The sequence below is a fragment of the Propithecus coquereli genome, unplaced genomic scaffold (genome assembly GCF_000956105.1).
Source record: "Propithecus coquereli isolate 6110/MARCELLA unplaced genomic scaffold, Pcoq_1.0 Scaffold34, whole genome shotgun sequence".
NCBI lineage: Eukaryota > Metazoa > Chordata > Mammalia > Primates > Indriidae > Propithecus > Propithecus coquereli.
The window spans coordinates 1,933,841-1,954,854 of record NW_012149063.1 but is presented as its reverse complement, the minus strand read 5'-3'; the positions used below and the strand labels follow the sequence as shown (position 1 = coordinate 1,954,854).

The 21,014-nt window shown below is 40.9% G+C and overlaps 1 protein-coding gene across 2 annotated transcripts in view; it reads right to left on the bottom strand.

Annotated features, from left to right (window-relative positions):
• Window positions 1–21,014, bottom strand: part of CERS6 (ceramide synthase 6) — a 261,185-nt gene that overhangs the window by 156,727 nt on the left and 83,444 nt on the right. For both annotated transcript variants that reach the window (XM_012650710.1, XM_012650711.1), the window contains exon 3: window positions 18,218–18,348. In XM_012650710.1, coding sequence (XP_012506164.1) covers window positions 18,218–18,348 — 131 coding nt within the window. The remainder of the gene's footprint in view (window positions 1–18,217; window positions 18,349–21,014) is intronic.

Sequence of the window (21,014 nt, the reverse complement as noted above, 5' to 3'; positions counted from 1 at the left end):
TGGGAATTCATTATACTATTGTCTCTTCTTTTGGGCATGTCAAAATTTTTATAATGAAAAGTTTAAAATAACTGAAAGAATTATTTTCTTCCTGTTAAGATTAAAACTTTATTGTATTTATATATACATCTATGATTTGAGTTCAGCCATTAAATCACAGCTTACATTTAATTAAACATTTAATAATTTTAGGGAAAAAAATTTTACTTGAGATAATTATCAGAGGCCTAAGATTAATTTTTAAGTACCAAAATTTTACACTCATAGGATTTTACAAAAATGCATCCCTTACAGTTTTTGATTCACTTACCTGCTGTCTTCCTAATGAAAACCTTATTTTCAAAGTGAGAAACCCAGATCTAAAACACCGAATGAGGATACAATGTGCAAAGTATAATGAGAAAAAACTGGGTAAGAAATAAAAACATGCTGCTAGCTTTTTTTCTTCTTCTTTCTTTTTTCCCCTCTTATAATATGCAGTTTTAGAAAACTGGCTGGTTGGCTGCAGGCACATCTAGATATGTTTCTTAAAATTAAAAGAATAAATTAAATAAAAGTGTCTAATGCATCAAATCATCCAAAGCACAAGAGAAATCCATGTGGCAGCTTAAGAATCTTCAGTATGTGGTACAGAATTTCTTAGGAGAGAAGGGAGTTTGGAATGGAACAGCATCCAATTTACTAAGAATTTACTACCTCAGCAGCTCACTGGATAATGAACTAAAAGACACAATAGTGCTTCATTAACCTGGCAACATTTTCCTTCAAGGTAATCATATGCAAAGTAGGCTCTGTGAGTAGGTTTTGTACCCTCAGTATCTTCAAAAGTTACAGGCTGACTCAAGGACACAAGGGACTTGCCCTTCCTCTCTGGAAAACACTGAATGTGGAAATGTTAAAGAACAAATAAATGCTTACTGGTTGATATCAGCTCCACAGTCTGGTCCGATAAACGCCTGCACCAAATACCTGAGTCAGGCTCCAAACCTCCCAGCGGTGCTTTCAGCCTAGTTTTCCACTCAAGCAGTCACTCCTCACACCGTGAAAGTTCCTCCCAATTTCTTGGCTATTTGAGTTGGGAAAGGGTGACCTGTGGGTGACCACACCTAACTGTCACCTACAGTCCATATTCCTAGAAAAGGCATCTACTGATGTCCTTCACCCTCACTGCCTGCCACCCACACACAGATAAAGATACTCCCTACAGAGAAATTAAACACACCTCCAGAGAATTCTTTTACACTTTCTCCTCAAAATTCCAATACCTCCTCCTCCTCGGGGTGCCCGTTTCCTGTCTGACTGGGACGATGGAAGCAATCAGGACGGACTTACACGACTGAGCCTCCCTGCGTCCCTGCCCTGGCACTCGGGCTGCCCCCCTGTTTCCACCAAGGAGCGTCTGTGCTGCTCTCTGAGGCACCTCCTGGACTTGAGCACCACGTCCCGGCCCCTCCTGCCCAGGCAAGGATACGGCTCCTGTCACTCTCTCCTCTCTCACATCACCCATTTTTCCCTCTTTGCTGGATCTTCCCGCCAGCATACCAACAGGCCATCATTTTTCTCTTGTTTAAAAAAAAAAAAAATCGTGAACCTCACATTCCTCCTCCAATTCCCACCCTCTTTTTCTGGACCTCCTTCTTACAAGAAACGTGTCAAGAGTTCCCACATTTCAATTTCTTGCCTCCATTTTCTCTCAAGATCTCTTAGATTGCGGTTTCACCCTCGCCACTCCACCCAAACTGCTCTTGACACACACTAGTGACTTCTGTGTTGTTGTGTGACCCGCCAGTAATGTTCCTCCCAGCCGACCATGAACACCTTCTTCTCTGGGCTCCCCACTCGGCCCTGCTTCAGTTAGCTCCTCAACTCCGTGATCTCCAACGCAGGCCGTTCTCTACTCACCCGCACTCTCTTGGAGGTCTCACACGCTCGGGGGTTTCCGTGCTATCTGTTCAGGAACTATTGCCACGTTTGTATCTGCAGCCCACACCTCCTCTCTGAATTCCCTATTTGTCTATCCAGCTGTCTATCCAGAGGCACCCCTCTGTGCAGATATCTAACAGACACCTCAAGCTTAACACGACCAGAGTCAAAGCTCTGGGCTTCCTCCTCAGCCTGCTCCTGCTGGCTCTTCCTCAACAACTCCTCCTAATGGCCCACGGTTAGAAAACCCCAGTGTCATTCTCCAATCCTCCCTTTCTCTCACGCCACATAACCAATCTCTCAGAAAATCCTATTTACTCTCTGTTCAGAATAAGCCTGATCTGAACCTTCCGCTCAAATCGTTCATGAAAAACATGTCTCTGTGTGTGTATACACATGTGTGTGCACACGCACAGAGAGAAACAGAAAGAATGTCAGAGCAAGTATGTGGCATGATGCTAACGGTGGGCAGTCTGGGTGAAGTTTATGTACGGTTTCTCTATTCTTGATACTTCTCTGTAAAATTATTTCAAAATTAAAAAGTTAAAATGAAAGAGAAAGTTTTAAGAGGCTTAACTACCAAATATAATATATAAATCTTGATTGGATTCTATCTGGAAAGGAATACAAATATAAAAGACATTGAGAGGAAGATAATTGGGAAATTTAAATACAATTTATGTATTAGTTTAGTATGGTAACAGTGTTCTGTTTATGTAGGAGAACACCCTTATTTTCTGGAGATTCATGACAAAGTATAAAGTCTCACAATATCTGTAATTTAGTTTTTTGAAATGGGTTTAGTAAAAAAACATATATGTAAAGCAAATATGTCAAAATGCTAACAATTATTGGATGTGAGTAATGAATACATGGTGTTCAATAAACTATTTTCTCTTTTATATGCTTGAAATTTTTTAAAATTGAAATCTTTTAAAAATCCAGAATCTGAACTCTCCTCATTACTCTCACTACTACCACCTTAGTTTAAGCCACCAAGAACTCTCACCTGGATTACTGCAGTAGCCTTCTACCTCGTCTTTGTGCCTGCCCTTACCTCCCCCCAGATTATTCCAAACACGCCAGGCCGAGTATCCTGTTAAAATGTTCATCAGAACAAATTCCTCCTTGGTTCAAAACCCTCCAACAGTTTCCCTTCTCAGAGCAGAACGCCAAAGTCTTTACAATGGCCTGCAAGGCTCTGCACAATCTGGCTGCCCTCTTACCTCACTTCTCCTCCTCACCCTCTCCCCTTCAACTCCAGACACCCCTGACCTCACGGGGACCAGGTACCTCCTGTTCAGGGACCAGGTACCTTAGCAATTTGCAATTGCTCCTCCTCTTCCTTCAGTGAGGTTTCCTCACTTCCTTCAGGCCTTGGCCCCAGCGTCCTCTTCTCAGGGAAGACCTCCCCGGTGTTCATACCCAAGGCACTGTCCATACACACACTCCTGATCTTTCTTTACATTTCTCCAAAGTACCTTGAGCCAATGGGTATCCTACCTATTCTACTTATTTGTCTACTGTCTCCTCCCTCAGTGAAATGTATAATAAACTATATTCCAAGCACTTACAAGACTGGTTGGCATATAGCAGGCACTCAAAATATATTTGAGCAGTAAATAAGACAAAGACATGGCAAATAATCTCTAGAAGGTTGTAAGCCCTAAAATACATGTTCACTCATTCTGAAAACATTTACTGGGCACCATTTAGGTGCAGGTACAGTCCTAGGTGCTGGCTACTCAAAAAGGGGTAAGACAGACTCCTTTCCCTGAAGGAATTTACAGTCTAGCAGATAAAAAGAAATATAAGAGCCATGAACTGTTATCATCACTATTAAAGGAGTACACAAAGGAGGGACTTAGTTCTACTTAGGAAAAAGAGAATGGGGGTGTGGTGCCTCCTTCGTAGAGTAGGGGAGGCCACCCAGGTTATAATGATCTGTTTCCAGGTCTGCTTTCGCTAGACACAGAGCACCGTGCCTGGCATAAAGTAGTAACCTGATAAAAATATCCAGAGTTTCCTAAGAGAAGGTGAGCTCAGTCTTGATGGAGGAGCAGGTATTTGTCGAGTGGATAAGGCAAAGCAGACTCGGGGAGAATGAGCAAAGGTCAAGGGGCCACCAAGCAATATGAGCCAAAGAGAGAGATTGGTGTAAATCTCATGAAATTCCTAGGAAAAGCTAAAACGTGATCAAGAAGTAAGTCCACACAAAGAAGGCTCTTCTTTGCTTCAGAGATAATTATAGTGCTACTATAGCGTGATCATGAGTATGATAATAGCTAACCTTTATTACGTGCTTGCAAAGCACAAGTGCTCTATATATTTAAAACAACTCTATAGTCCCATTTTAAATGCAAGATATTATTTCAACCCCTGTTAAGTTTTGAGAAACTGAAGCTGAGCAGGCAAGTTGGTGGGTGGTAGAGACAGGCAGGTAGAGCTGGCACCCTAGACCCTGTGCCTGCTGGCCCAGTGTGCTGACTTCCTGGCCTAAGATAAAACCTCCCAGTTATACCACAGGGGCCTCACCCTGCTGTTTAGACAAGTAAAGAACTGTGGTTTCGAATTACATGCCACTTTAAAAGTCAGAAAGGCAGAAAACTATGTTCTCACATCAAAGTCCAAGAAACTTTTCTTCAAAGGAGGAGATGAAGAAGAAAATAAAAATATGAGCTTTAGCTCCTCCAAAAAAGGTCATCACATCAAACCTACCAAATAATTACATCTTCAAGCATTTGGGGATTTAATATTCCCAGATAAAATGCATAGTAATAATATGTACCCTAGAGTATTTAAGCAAGCTTGGAATGATATTATTTGTCTAGGTAGGGGAATTCAATTCATTTTGCCAGCCTTTAATACATAGGAATTAGAATTAATCAAAAATAATTACTATTCTTGAGCTCTTAATATGTGTTAGGCACTATCCTAGGTACTTTATGTGAATTATTTTATTTATTCATTATAACAACTCCATCAGGTTTTTACAATTATTAGCCCTGTTTTATGGCTGAGGCAACTAAGATTTAGACGATGAAGTAAAGAGAAAGTGTCATTCATCTAGCAAGGGAAGTGGTCCTGTTTTTCTCTCTAGCATCTTATACAGAATCCAGCACATAGTAAATGCTCAAAAAATTCTTCTTGAACCACATAAGTATTGGAAAGAAACAGAAAGCTGAACACTTAAAGTAATGGAGTGAGAGAAGCTTTTCAGTTTTAGTACACCAAAGGATTAGCTGAGATGCATGTAAACACTTCATAATTCCAGGTAAGACAATATTTTATTTTTAATTCAGTAAAATAGAAATGATGCACACGGGTTCAAGTCCTATTTGAGAATTGGAATCAATAAAAACCTGAAATCGATTCAAGTTGGACACATTTCCATGACTAAAATTAATAATGGGACAGAGAATAGGAGATGAGAACTACCATCTTGGCGAACAATGGAAGAAAAATAAGAATGTCCGTAGGAAAGTACAGCTAAAAGATGCAACTGTGGAGGAAATCCTGCATTCGGCTACTTCCTGAGATCTGTATGGGCCTCTCAACTGTGCTGCAGGTGCAGGTTTAAGCCTCTCACACCTTATCTCACACAGCATACACTACATTCTTCATACATCGAGAATTTCTCACTCGGTTTCCATTTTTCTGCGAACAGTATCCCAGTCTTCAGATCACTGGGTTGGACCTGATATAAGCCAAAAACCCTTCCATATTCCTGCCCCCTCCAGCTTCTCACCTAACCCTGCCCACACCCCGACCTGCCCCCAGAGAAAGGAAGGGAGAACTGTAAGTTCAGTGATGACTCTGGACAAAAGCTGGCTTCCCCTGACAAGGAGCATCAGTGGTCCTGCATAAATAAGGCATTTCCAGGCTTAGTGACTGTCCTAGCACCCAGACCAGTAATGAACGTTGTGAGCCTTACTGGTATACGCTGCACTGTGGGAAGATCCGGCAGAATCCTATTACAAAATGGTCACGTGTTATTCCATGGCTATCACTAGGGTAAACACTGCTCCTTTGAAAGAAAAAACTTACACAAATAAAACTGTGATATAATCCACTTAGCTTATATGCATCAATATTAATTCTGTTCCCCAAATCCACCATAAAATGCATTCACAAGAAGCTCTCTACATTGACCAATTCTTAGATTGATCTCAGATTTGGTTTGCCAGCCCTCAAGTACTCATTTACAGTATGATGACACAGCCCTGTCCCCAGGGGCACTAGAAGCTCCCATGGCTGTCTCTCTTCTAAACTGTTGTGCCTGTTTCCCGCTCTAAGCACCAGAGAATAGCGATTTCGTCCTTTTTATCTTTGAATGCCCCAGTGCCAAGCCCTTCCACATAATTGGTCCCCTGTAACCATTTGGGAAATTGAAGAAAATTAAGTCCTGAGGGTGCATGGTTTGTTCTGGGCTTTCTGGGACAATCTTGATTTCAAATCTTTACTTGTTCCCAAAAGCATACAAGTGTGTTCGTGCTCTCCTGATTGTATGTCTTGGTTTTGCTCTTTTAATGCTGGGCCTTCACTGCTGAGGGTTAGTGGTATACTATCAGTCGTCATGGGTCCCGTACCCTGGCTTTTGTCCTGTGAAATATGACACAGTAAATATAGACAGTAGTAAAATAACAATCTAATTTGGCTCTATTTCCTTTCCTTTGGATGTTTAATTTTTGCATGCTTGTGTGGGGCTAGGAAAATAAAAGGGGCGGTATCATCATGTCAATTCTATGTACTATATGTATTATCCTCTTCAGAAGAACAAGATAAAGGCTGGAAGGCAAACCACACAAGGAACACAGGAAGGCCCTGTTTAAAATCATCTCTATTACATAAACAAAAAAATACAGAGTTCAATTTTAGTCCTACATCGGTATGAGGAATTGATAATACAAAGCCAGTTCCATAAATAGGCTAAGCCCTTAATAAACACGAGATTGTTGAGAAAGCTAGGACACTGTGGAGCAGAAGAGCAGGTAGTCCTAGATATTTGAGGAGAGGCTGGGAAGAAATGCCCAGGGCTTCAGCTTGGCGAGCAGGGCTCAACCTGTCTCCTGGCCTTCCCCACCTCAGGCAGCAGCGCCCTCTGTGCTGACTACGCTCTGCAGTCACGCCGTACTCCTCAGGTGATTTCCACTCCCTGGAGCAGCCTTTGCCACCCTCATTCTCTTTCTCCATTTGGTCCACGTAACCATCCTTAAAAATTCAGCAGTGTCACCTCTTCCAGAAAGCCTTTCCCAACTCCTCCCTCCTGACATCAGCCTTCCCAGGACCGTTTGAAAGAATAAACTTGAGTTTCCCCCAATTAAATTTAGGCCTCTGGTCTCCACAGGTTCACTCCAATCCATAAAGACCAAATAATTGATTCATTCAGAAGAGATTTATTGGGGTCTTACAAAGCACCAGGCATTGTGCTGGGCTGTGGGGATGAAACGATGGGTAAGACATAGTCCCAGGACTCAAGGTGTTGACAGTTTAATATAACAGCAGAGATAGATGCAAAGAGTGAAACAGCAAGTCTCCAAGTGTTCTAGGAGAGAACCACTAACAGTGCTCTAGGTGTAGCAAGGAGCAAGCAACAAATTTAACCTGAGTCGTGCATAAACCAGAGGGGGAAAGGAAAGAGAAAAGAGGTTACGGTGTGCAAGTGTAGCACCAAACTGCCCCTTTCCACGTTTGCTCTGAATGCAATAACGTACGATATTCCTCCGTTTTTTCTAACATCACGCAGTTGAAATAACACAAGCCCCTTTAGGCAGAGCTGGGTGCAAATCCCAGCTCTGTTGCTCAGTAGCTGTGTAGTGTTGGGTCAGTTACTCCAACTCTCTTTGCTGCAGTTTCTTCGTGTGTGAGAATGGCTTTTAAGATCTAGCATATTACACAGGGTTGTTGTTTACACGTAAAGGCTCCATCACAGCAGGGGGAACATAACACAACCTCAGTAATTATCTTTTTCTCCCCTCTTCTTAAGAGCTAAGTCTCCTGGCAGCATTGTGCTCACCACATCTACAAGAAAATCTATTATATAATAATTTGTAATCTGAAAATATATAATTTTATTACATCTGCAGCTAAATAAAAGAAGTACAGGAGTTAGCAGAACCTTGCAGAATTAAGAATATGGCCAAGACTTGAGCTTTTAATGCCCACTCTGCTGTTAACCTTGACCTGGGTTGGTCGTGCACCGTGTGTGTAACGCTGCACCATCACCTCACTCACGGCATGTCCTCCGCAGAACAGTACCCCTAACTTCCCTACGTGGTTGAGCCCTAAGGGCAGTAAACAGCCTCCCATCAGCTGGTAACTGCAAAGAAGCTCTATATAGGCAATATAAAAATTATTGGCCAAATTTATAGTGATTTTTCTAAAATACTTTAACTTGTTCAAATCATGAGAGTCACTGCCAGCAGTTCAACTTACATTTAAATGAAAATAGTTGGCCTTAACTGCTTTTAGTTAAGTTTTCTATCACATGGAGGACTTACTATGAATTTATATTTGAAGAGGCCTACAAATAAACCTCAAAAACCTGCTTCCCCCAATAGTCACTTGGAATCTGCGCAAATCTTCCGAATTTGGGAAATGACTAAGTGCCCTGATGCTTCGTTCAAAGGCCCATCCTCACCACCACCATCTCACACAAAACTCATTCACCCCGGACATTACTAGGCTCTATATTCAAATATCAGGAGTCATGTGCAATGTGCCAGCTTTCAGGACAAACACAGTCAAATTAGTTATGGTTGAGGATTCTTTTAAGTCTCTTGTCTGCCCCTTGCCAAGGGCTGTGGTCACCAGGAGCTAATCACAGAAAGGCAAACAGCCAGGAGGAAATCAAACACTGTGGCTCCAAGCAGAGGGCACCTGCCCCACGACAGCAGGAGGAGAGTGCAAAGGAGGGAGGATGAAAGAGAAGGAAAGCAAGAGAGGGAACACCACACCAGACTGGATTCCCAAGAGCAAGCGACAGAGTGCTTCCTTTTCAGCAATCTGAAACATAGTTCTCTTGATGGCAGATTAGGATACAAGGCCTAGAACAACCCATGACCGAGGCAATAAGGAAGAGGCCCTAGAAAGGAGGTTATGGCTCCCTGCCTAAGGTATTGAACACCTTCACTAATAAGCAGAATCAGTTGCCCCTGTGAGTCCCACAAGTTCGGAAACTGTTACTTACTCAACTTTGCAACCCCAGTTGAAAGGAAACCAGGCACAGAGAGATGCACGTGATACATACATCTCCTCATTTACATCCCCAGAATGACCCATAAACAGGAGTTATTGTTTCTCTTTGACAGAAGAGGCATCTAGGGCCTCGCAAAGTTAAATTACTAGCTGAGGGTAACAGAGCTTGAGCCAGGACATGAACCAGGCACATTTGATTCCCACCCTCAAATTTGTTCTAGATCAATCACCTCTTTAGCCCTAGTACTTTCTCTGCACACAGAAGGTAACAACAGCAAACTCCTGTGCCCCGAAGCCACGCTGACCTCCCAAGGCTGATCAGACAGTCCTGGCCCCAGAGAGGTGGTTTACTAAAGCCAGCACCACGGAGCCCCAGCCTTTGTTCCTCTCTCCTCCTGGCAGAGGCCAGCTGTGTCCTCCTCACAATCACCAGGGCAAATTTTAAATCTCTGTGGCTCAAAGACATTCGCTGTGTTCTGACATTTCTCCTGCAGTGCTTCAAAAGCCTCGGCTCTAGAGACACAGCGGGCATCGTTCCCTGTTGAGGAGGACGCCTTTCTCACCCACTGCTGTCACACAGCTTCACCGCGGCAAGTCACAGGTGTGGAGGCTCTGAACTCACATTGGTTTTGCATCTTCTTGTGTGTGAGTCACACCTGAGTCGACAGTCCTGTGAATCCACATGGCTTCTGCCTCCTTGGGGTTGCACAGAATAAAAGAGCTTCATTCTAAATGGAAAGCCTGCTTTCCTTGCATCTCTATGGATCTTTCCTCCCAAAATGACCAACACCAGAGCAGCCTCTGCAAGGTAACGTGACTGTGGCACTGATGGGGCCACGTGGCCAGTGCGTGGCTGTGACAGGCTAAGAGCTATCTGCTGCTGCTCCAGACTAACGACTGAGTGATGATGCTGAACGTGGCTGAGACTCACGACCTCCTCACCACGTGCAAGACGCCTTTCCAAACACTTTAAATATACGAACTCACTTAGTCTTCTCAATGGCCCTAGGAGGCAGGCACTATGAATAGTGCCCATTTTACAGATAAAGACACCGACGCACAGGATGGCTGACAACTCTCCCAAATACCACACAGGTTTTTATTAGACAGAAGATGCAAAGTCAGGCTGCCTGGCTCCACGGCCCACTTCCTTCACCACTGCGTTGCCCCATCAGTCCTGCCAGAGCTTGTGGTGAAAATGTGACTGTCTTCCAATGTGAGCACAACACAAATTTCACGTGCTTATATGGTATTTCGTCTGCCAGAAACACTAGATGAACACAGAAAACTGCACCAGGCTGAGCTGGTGGCTTAGGAATACACACACACACACACACACACACACACCCCTCAAACCTGTCTGAGCCACCTCAGTTCACAGGTGTTATGAGCCACACCTACCTGGTGTTGCAAGATTCCCTCGGATTTCAAATCCCTCTTTGTGCACCACTGCACAGTAGCTCACGAGCTGTAACCCTTCCAACATTATTCTATACTGAATTGTGTCCTTCCACCCCCAGAATTCACATGTTGAAGCCCCACCTTCCAATGTGACTGAATTTGGAGACGGAGCCTTTAATAAGGTCATTAAGATTAAACGAGGCATAAGGGTAGGACCCTATTTCAATATGACTAGTGTCCTTAAAAGAATAGGAAAGGGTACCAGGGATGTGTACACACACAGGAAAGGCAAGGAGAGAGGCCTCAGAAGAAACCAAACCTATAACACCTTGATCTTAGACCTCCAGCCTCCAGAACTGTGAGATAATACATTTCTGTTGGTTAAGCCACCCAGTCTGCTGTATTAATCTGCTTAGGTATGGCAGCCTGAGCGCACTAATACACCAACACCAACTACAAGCAAACTTCAGGTCTTTTTCAAGGTAAAGTGCCACGTTTTTTATAGCATTTATGTATTTCTTAACCACTTAACTTATGCAAAACTATTACTGTTTTTATTAGGCTTCAATCTTTTTTTCAATGTGTCACTGATAAAGTTTGAGTGTTGAGCCTCTAACCCACTTTTCTTACAAGCCCCTATGTTAGGTTGTTTTGCTGTGCAATTTTGCATAGTGTAGCCATATTTAGGAATGCATATGTCATATTATAGAACAACTAACTATACTGCCACTTACAGGTCCTGAGGATGAAGCATAAGACATGACATTTCCACGGCCTTCTTTGAGCACTCTGACGAGGCAGGTTCTATAACAACAATCTCAAGAACAGCAGGCACCAAGCACCAACACACAGTATGTGTAAGTATTTGTGGGGGCGCATGTATAAAATATGACACTGTGTAAGTAGCAAATGTTAAAATCTTTATTTTTCAGTGGTAGGCTTCAGGCTATCTTTCCCCCAATTTTTTATGAACATTATGTATAAATCCTCTACAATCAAAACTGCTCATAATGATTTACATGATTCTGTTCTAAATTAGAAACAAATAGCTTTTAAAATAGATTAAACAACAAAGAGAAACAGTATATAGGTTCAAAAAACAGAATTATATAAGAACATTAGGCCTTAATAAATTCAGTTATTCCTCTGTATAGTCTGTCCTCTTTGTCTAATTGCACGCTGGCCAAAATTACTGGAAAATTATCAAAAAAACCTTTAGAAATTTAGGATCTAAAGAAAAACTGACCAGTCCAAATGTAAGAGGAGCACAGCAGTGCCTAATATGCAGTCAGCTTGACCAAAGCATGGCCTGTCTGATATTTTTAGCAAAAATCTTTTTTCCTTAATTAGCCAGTGCACATGCATTAGAGGCCTAGCCACATGCCATCAAGGAACGCGAGAGGCTTACTCTAAGTGGGAAACCTAAGTTCACTTGCCGCAGATGGTAGGTCTAGAATAGAAAGAGGCGGCAAGGTTTCAAAAGCTTATTCAAGGCAGAAGGGTACACAGTCCAGTTCATCAATACTCAGAATTTTTGTAATGGAAGTGCTGCTGCCTTGAGAATACTAATACCTTCAAAGAATGCCTGGATAGGCTAAAGGAAACTGCACAGCATCATGGCATCATGTCCCAGGAATACTGGAGATGGGCATACCGATTGCAGGACATTTTCTACTACACGGTGAAACTCTGAGAAGTGGATGACTGTGCCTGGCACTATGAGACCACATTCTCTTTCTTGAAACTCTGAAAGAACCACAAATAGTATTGTGAGCCTAAAGTAGGGTTCGGCAAACTATGGATTGAGGGCCAAATCCAGCATGCCATCTGTTTTTGTACAGCCCACAAGCTGAGAACAGTTTTTAAATTTTTAATGGCTGAACAATATCTTAAAGAATACTTTATGACACACGAAAATGACAAATTCAAATTTTAGGATCCATAAATAAAGCTTTACGGGAACAAAGCCACACACATTTGTGTTGTCATTGTCTCTGGCTGCTTCTGTGCTATAACAGCAGAGTGGTAATTGCGACAATGTTTTTATGATCTAAAATATTTACTTTCTGGCCATTTACAGGAAAAGTTGGCTGACCTCTACCCCAAAGCTAATACAACCCACAGATATAAAACTATTTAAAGTAATAGTCTTGAACGCCAAGATATTCACTGAGCAATAACTAGGACTATAGCTATGCACTTTGGATGACAGAAGCTGTCCACCAGTCCAGGAACTATATTGTACTAATGGGCAGACAACCACCACCATCACCATAACAGAAACAAAACAGCTCAACCCTGTACTTTTCAGAAGCTAAGAGACTATCCCCCCATCTGATGATTAGCTTCTTTTCCAGACTTATGGTCAGCATCTACACACTGCTTATCATGTATCCTAGTACTGAAAAAATTAAGATGCCATTTCTCTAGAAGATCATACTTTCTTATTCCCCCTTCAAAAACTTCATTAATCTCAAAGAGATTTTTGGTAGTTAATTTTGAAAAAGATGCTCATGTCACGGTCTGATGAAGAAAATAATCAAAACTGAATTTTCTCTCTAGCAAAATTTTGTCTATCACCAGAATATGGACTATGTGGACACAGTTTACAAATATTCAGTTGCTTTTTTGCAAACAAGTGGCTGGTTACAAAAACTTGTTGAAGGTATCCACCACACCAGTTCCTCAGATCAAAGATCAATCTGAAATATAGGCACATGAGAGATTCAAATGCTTGTTTCTTATATGATCTTGCTCTCCTTCCACCACCATAAATTATTTGGCTCTACTTTCTTACTAAGGTCACAAGACAGCACTGCTGATTTATCCAAGTAAAAATGGCTATTTAGGTTCACAATGACCAAGATGGTGGCATGAGAACAATTGGTTAAGCCACTCATGTTTCATTCATGAATTACCCTCAGTTCAATGGAATTAAAATTAAGAAAATCACAAGCTTTCTTTGCAGAAATAAAGTAATAGTTTCACAAGATTTCCAGATTTTGGTGAGTCTGCTGCCACTGTACAGAGGCATCCAGATATGGCAGCATTTGCAGGTAGTTTTAATCAGTATCAACTCTAAAATGGAATTCTTAAAGAAAAGGGAGTTTTCAGCAGTCATCTTACACAAAACAAGCTCCATGACTTTCGCACCAGATGGAGCAAACTTCAATTCAAATAAATTAGTATTAATCTGTGACATGTGAATATGACTTGCCCTACAATTTCAGATTATCCTATGGAGATTCATCTTTCTGACCAATTGGAGATTGCTTAAATGAAACCTATACTCCCTCCCAGACCTGTGCATGAAATGTACTACACGATAGTCAAAAAAATGATGGGCGTGGGTAGGGCCCTAATGACAAGGAAGCCCCATTTATTCTGACATCTTATCTCTGTCTCTTCCTGTTTCATCCAGTAGATATTTTTTATTACATTATTTATTTTCTATTATCCTGAATGATAAAAACCCACAACTCTGATGCAGTTGTCAGAGTAGGACAGCATAGCTTCAGTAGTCTAAAGGCATGATCTCCACCAGCACCAGCTTCCATTCTGAACCAGTTTCTCCTAAAATGTCTCATATGACATCTCATTTTTGTAAATTCCTCATTTCCTCTTGAAAATCTCTATTACAGTTGTCAATAAGGATTTAAATGCTTCTGGAAGAAATAGTCATCAAAACTGACAGGACTATGAATGACTGACATCAAGCAAGAGGGAAAATCAAATCATGGTTGGGATGTGGCAAAGTCATAACATGTAACGAAGTTTGTACCCCCATATTTTTCTGAAATAAAAAAAAAAGAATGTAACATGCAATTAAAGTTGCACAAAATTAATGTTGTGCATTAATACATTTTTGACAAATATATCCAAATGCTGAATCTAATCATTATAATTTTTTATAAATATAATGTGTGCTAAAAAAAAAAAAAATCACAGCAATGTTTCAGCACTTTACTCGCTGAACAACTTCTTCTACTCAGTCCATTTGCATGAAATGGGTGTGCCAGAAATTGGCCGTGCCAGCAGATGCTTATGAGAACTGTTTGGCATGCATGTTGGTGCCATTCCACACTGCTGAAAGACGAAATACAACTCCCCTGGAGGAATTGTGTATTTTCTAAAATAGTAACTTATAGAATAGGAAAACTATAGATTCTTTATATTTTGGCTCTTGATCTACAAGCCCCAAATTTGTGTTCTCTTGCTTTCTAATTTGATTTTTCATATTTCTGAATAGCAGTCAGCTCTTTTCTTAACCAGGTACGTGGGTCATAAGCGCTTGGGGCATTTCTTCCAATATATACGAGTCCAGACCCTACCTGTGCCATCACACTAACACCCTGGGGTGGGGCCTGAGCATGTGTATTTTGAAAAGGTCACCAGATGATTATGAAATGAATCCCTGGTTAAGAGCAATTATTCTAGATCATTTTTTATAGGCAAATAATTATGACACATACATGTGCATATCTATACCAATATAATTCTTCTTTATCTCTCATGGTGTTCTTTAAATGTTCTTGTTTGCATACCTTTCTTTCCTCTGAATTTCTGTGTTTAAAATTGTCATGGAGTTTTCCACAGGTAATTTTCCTAGACAAATTTTATGCTATGTCAGTGTATGTTAGATATTCTTCATCTGTGGGGCAAAGTGGTTAACCAAGATCAGCAACTCCTTCCAAAACAATGCCATTTTAACAGATAGTCAGGTAACAAATATTTATTCAATAGAGTCTGTCTTATGGTAAAGGCTGAGAGGAATGCAAGAAGTATAAGACATGGCCCTGTGCTCTTCAAGGAACACTTATGATAGTACTGCAATAGAAATAGCCAATTTAAGAAATGTTAAGTAATCACATAAGGCAGCATGTGATTCAGGATTAAATTGCTAGCACTTAAAAAAATGCTCTAAGGATTAAGGAGAAGTTGTACACTCTCCAGACCCAACAGCCAGGCCACACTTCAGAGAGGGCCTGGGGTTTAAGGAATGGGTAGGGGTAAATGGGAGAGGCAGTAGGTGTTCTGGGCCAGGACACCACACAAACCAAGGCAAGAAGGAACGAGATGTGGGCAGTGAAAACACAGCCCTCTGCAAGGAAGAGGTCTGGCATCAAACAGGCAAAGGCCAGACTCCATTATTAGGCTCAGGGTCCTAAAACTTACCCTATAGCTATATTATTAGAAAAATCATCAAAGTTTTAAATCAGCAGAACATGGGGATGGTAGTATTTTAGAAAAATGTTTTGGGTTTTTTTTCTTTGGTATCTCTATGAGTATGAGAGATAAATATTAATAATAAGGAGACTATGAGAGCAATTAGGATCTGGGCTATAGGGGTGAGTTTACGAAGAATTAATGTAACTCAGTGGCTGACTGGCTTGAGTTTCCAGCCTGTAACCAAACGGACGCATATGAACAAGGGGAGAAAAGGGGAAGGCAGGAGTGGAAGCAAGTCAGAGCTGCAGTTGGAGACAGCAGAACAGCGCCTTGGAAGGAACATCTGCCCTGGACACATGGCTTTGGAAGAAGCTGGTGGAAGGAAATGATTTTGACTCAGAGCACAGAAGGTAGAGTAAGGGAAATAAAACGTTAAAGATTGAATCTGGAGAAATAGGATGCTAACGACCACAGGGGAAACGCAGAATAAATGACGCAAACGAAAGACCTTGGAATGGCAGGAGATCTAGCGGCAACCCAGAAGCCAAGGAAGAAGAGAGTTTCAAAGCAAGAGTTCATCAACACTGTCTCACGCAACAGAGAGGTCAAAGGCCACTGATATCACCCCAGTTCTAGTCCCAGCAACCCACTGTGTGCCCAACCCACAGTTGATCTTTTTCCTTTAATCTCTAGTTACTAATCGTCCATGACAATAATTTACCACACACATCTGGTTATTTTGTAATGTCTATCATCAATCCATACATACGTGGATATTATATGTCTTACCACCTTGACACTATGATAAAAAGCCTGTTAAGGGAAAAAAATCATAATTTATGCACAGCCTCCTCTCAACTATGGTGCCTCCACATTGCCATGCCACTAGCAATCCTTTAGAAATACCTTTAATTGATTGTTACTATGACTGTCCTGTTTATTGTGGTATGCAGATAAAGACCAGCTGAATTCAGAGAGAAGACAAGGACACTGCTCTAGTGTTGGTCCTTACTACTGAAAGTGTGGTCCATGGACCAGCAGTGTCAGGACCACCTGGGAACCTGTTGAAAATTCAGAATCTCAGCTGCCGTCCCAGACCAAATGAACCAGAATTCTGCATTTTAACTAGATCGCCAAGTGGCTAATGTCTATGCACGTTGGTATTCAAGAGAAACTGGAATAGACTCAGTACAGTATAGACAGGGCTAGCACCAAGTTACCAAAGAGGTTAGTTGGAGGAGACAGCACATGAGTTTCAGCACGTGGGCATGTGCTAAGACCCAACTCCACCCTGCTCAGAGCCATGGCTCAGTGACAGAACCCAAACCCTTTGAGGGTGTGGCAAGGCCAGGCCCGGAAGCAATCTGGCTTTTGACCAGGAGCCCAGATATATAAATCCTTCTTCCATAAACTGCCACTAAATTCAGTTTTAGAAAGGGCTTTAGAGATTGTATCTACTAGGTTGTTTTTCCTGGTTTTATAAATATTCTGACCTTCGAAAGACCCTATTTACGCTCTCCACATTTCCCCAGACCTAGGAATTTATAATATGTTTCTGCCTCCCATTCATTTCTCTGATAACACTAGGTTTCCCTCTAAAGTTGCAATTACTAAAATACATTTTGGGCATAATTAAAAGCCAAACCTGGAAATGCAACTTCAATCCCAAACAGTAAGGGCCTGCAACTAAGAGAGCTACACTGAAAGCACTCTTGTTTAAACAGCCAGGTGTCCAGGAAAAGCTCCCTAAAGAAAAAACTATTAGACAAAGGAACAGTCATATCCCAGAAGATGAAGCTCAAATGGGGTAATGACTCTCAAAGTAGAACCTTCCCTTTGTTGGGGATGTTCTCAATGCTTGAATATTTCTTTCTCTGATTTTCCTATAGATAGGTATAGTGAGTATCACTACCCCAAAATATCACTGTGCTAGAAGAGTACTCTGTGGGTCTTTTATTATTTTTAACAGCTTTATTGATATATAATTTATACACCGTAAAGTTCACATTTCAGAAATGGAAGAGACTTTCCTTCCATCCCCCACCTTCAAGCAATGCTTGATTAAACTCACCCAGGAATGTAATAAAGCCATTTTTTAACTCTCCAGGAATGTAGGACACTGGTATGACCCTCTGATAATACATCCTACTATCTCAGTCTTTATCAGGGGAAGGAACATCTTGACTAATTTCCTGCTACTAAAATTCAGACTATCAGCATCTATAGAAGTAATGACTTTTAATGCTATATTTCAAAGATAGCTGGTTGGAATACCATCGTAGGCCCCTGTAATCTGCTTACTTTGTAGGAACTCCGCTAGGAAGTGAGCTTCCCTTACTTCATCCAAAGTGGAAATCACAAATTCTTACAAACAACTATTCCCCCCATTTTTCCTCAACTATTTTTCTACGAAATGGCATGCTTTTTAAGGGCTGCTGGAGCCTGCATGGATCGGTTATTTTTCATTTCAAGGATGGCATGAGTACTCAGGCAGGTTTTTCTTTCAAAAAGAAAAACAGCAACTTACATGCTCTCACAGAACCTCGTCAGGGTGCTGGGCTTCTCCTGATTGCGTCTTTGTCGAAACCAGTGCTGAATGCTTCGAACATCCCAGTCCAGTTGCTTGGAGAGGCCTTCCAATCTCTTTTCATCAGGATGCTATGAAACAAGGTACCAGGAGAATAATTTTCAACCTATTTTCATCTGCCCTGGCCTATGTTTGAGATTTTTTTTCCTATTGTTTACTATCTGCTACTGAGATTTCTGTTTACCAGTGAGGATCTAGGCCTTCCACTAGCAGCAGGAACATAAATGACCACTGGGACAAGAAAGGTTACTCATTATGAAACAACAGTGAAAAGCATGAATCTTCCTCTAATGCTCACACTTCTTATCAGCAAGGCACTTCCCAAGGGGCAAGAAAGATGGGATGGAACAGCCAACTGGCTGAGTCAGCTCCATCAGCCTTCAAGGGAAAAGTGTTCAGTGAAGGTGAATTTGGAAAGAGGCATCACTCACATATTTCACTTTCTCAGGAAAAAAATGCCATACCCAACTATCATATATCAGGATAACGTAGGACAAAAAGCATGGAAAAATCCCAAAATGCCTCACTTAAGCCTAAGGTACCATTTCTACTATCAAACATATTTTTCCTTCCTTCCCCTTCTCACCTCCTCCCTGCCTCATTCCTCACACATTCCTCTTCTAGTCTTTTTTTTGATTATTCCTTTTGACCATATCCCACATTGAGTCTTTTACTAAGACTACACATTACTTGAAGACATAAACTTGGTGAAGTTGCAAGAGATGGCCCTGAGACTACAGGCACAGGTCCAATTCCTCACTCCACTGGCCTCTCTAAGGCTCATCAGTAAAAAAAAAAATGGATTGTTTATCAATCTAAATGGGATTGCAGTAAGAACCAAATGTGCAAATGTATGTAAAACTCAGTAAACGTTAGTTTTCCTCTTTCCTGTCCCTCCCCTCTTTTCAACATGTTATAAAGCATCTCGCCAACAATCACGTGAGGATGACCTACTACACGACAAAACTAAGCCAACTGAGTTCCATTCCTTTATTTATTCCATCTTTTCTTTAATATTAGTGATGTTATTTTAGTCTCTCTTTACTTTAATATTAATGCTTTAATATTAATGATCAGGAAAATTAACCACAAAAGGGGTAGGAAGGAGGTAGCCTGACCAGCCTTCAAGTTATATGGGTGGAATGCACATATATAATAAAACCTTTCTAAAAGCATCTCAAGGCATCAGTGCTATGGACTGAATGTGTGTGTCCCCCAAAAATTCATATGTTGAAACCCTAATTCCCAATGTGATGGTATTAGGAGCTCATGAGGGTGGAGCTCTCATGATGAGATCAGTGCCCTTATAAGAAGAAACACCAGAGAATGTGAGTGTGTGTGCTCTCTCGTTCTCTCTCTCTCTCTCTCTCTCTCTCTCTCTGCCACGTAAGGCTACAAGAGAAGGTGGTCATCTGTAAACCAGGAAGAGGGCCTTCACCAAAACCCAACCATGCTGGCACCCTGATCTCAGATTTCTAGCCTCCAGAACTATGAGAAATAAATGTTTGTTGTTTAAGCCACCCAGTCTATGGTATTCTGCTACAGCAGTCCAAAGTGACTAAGATAGTCAGACACTCAGAAAACACAGCAAATGGCCTTAGGATACAAAATGTGCTGACCTAGAACTATAAATGTAATTTGCTAGCTTTCAGTTGGGCACATACTTTGAGTTGGTTTTTTTAGTAGTAATGGCACCAACTACCCTTGCCTTTCATGTCTCTCTTAATCAAAAATGTGGCAGGGAGAAAACTCATTGCCTACAGTATACCTTGGCTATACCATTATCCTAACAGAATTCATTTTTTTTTTTTCTGCCCAGCTATTTGATGGAATTCACTTTTTATTTCAATTTATTTTCTGAGTTTATTGGCAGAGAAAACATTCACATGATTCACAAATTAAAAATTATCCAAAGTTTCAGCTTCCAACTTTGTTCCTACTCTCTCCTTCCTACTAGGTACCCACAGTTATTGAGCCAGTTTCTTTACAGTTCTTTTATGCAAATATAAGCAAATTTGAATCTGTATTCTTAAATCCACCCTTGTCACACAAAGTGTTGCATACTACAGACATTGTTGTGGACTTTGGGTTTTTCACTTTACAATGTATCTTGGAATATTTCCTATCAGTTTATAGAGAACACCCTCATTCTTTTGTAGGGATATACTGTAATTTATACATTCTGCTTTAATGGACATTTACATAGCTTCCAAACTTCTACAGCTATAAACAAAGCTGTAATAAATAACCTTGCCATGGGTCATTTTATTTAGGTTTATTTGTGGCATAAATTCCTGGAAGTGAAAGCTATAGATCAAGGGGGTCTATATATTTATAATTTATTTTAACATTGAAAAATTACTCTCACTAGTGATTGTGCCAATTTATACTCTCACAAGCAAGAGCGTGCTTTTCCCAGAGCCTCAACAGAGTATATGGGACTTTTCCATTTTTTTCCAGTCTGATATGTAAAATGTATTCTTCTCAGTATAGTTTTGATTTTTCTTTTTATGAGAGAAATGTCTTCTCATGTGTTTTAAAAATCATTTTGTATTTCCTTTTTTTGTGAAGAGTATGCTCCTATTTATTGCTTTTTTTTTTCTTGATTTGTTGACATTTTCTTTGTTGATTTGTAGGATTTCTTCATTTGTTAGGGTGATTAAACTCTTGGCTACATCATAAGTTGCTAACTTTTTACTAGTATGTCATTTGTGTTTTAGAATTTGCTTTTTTGTTT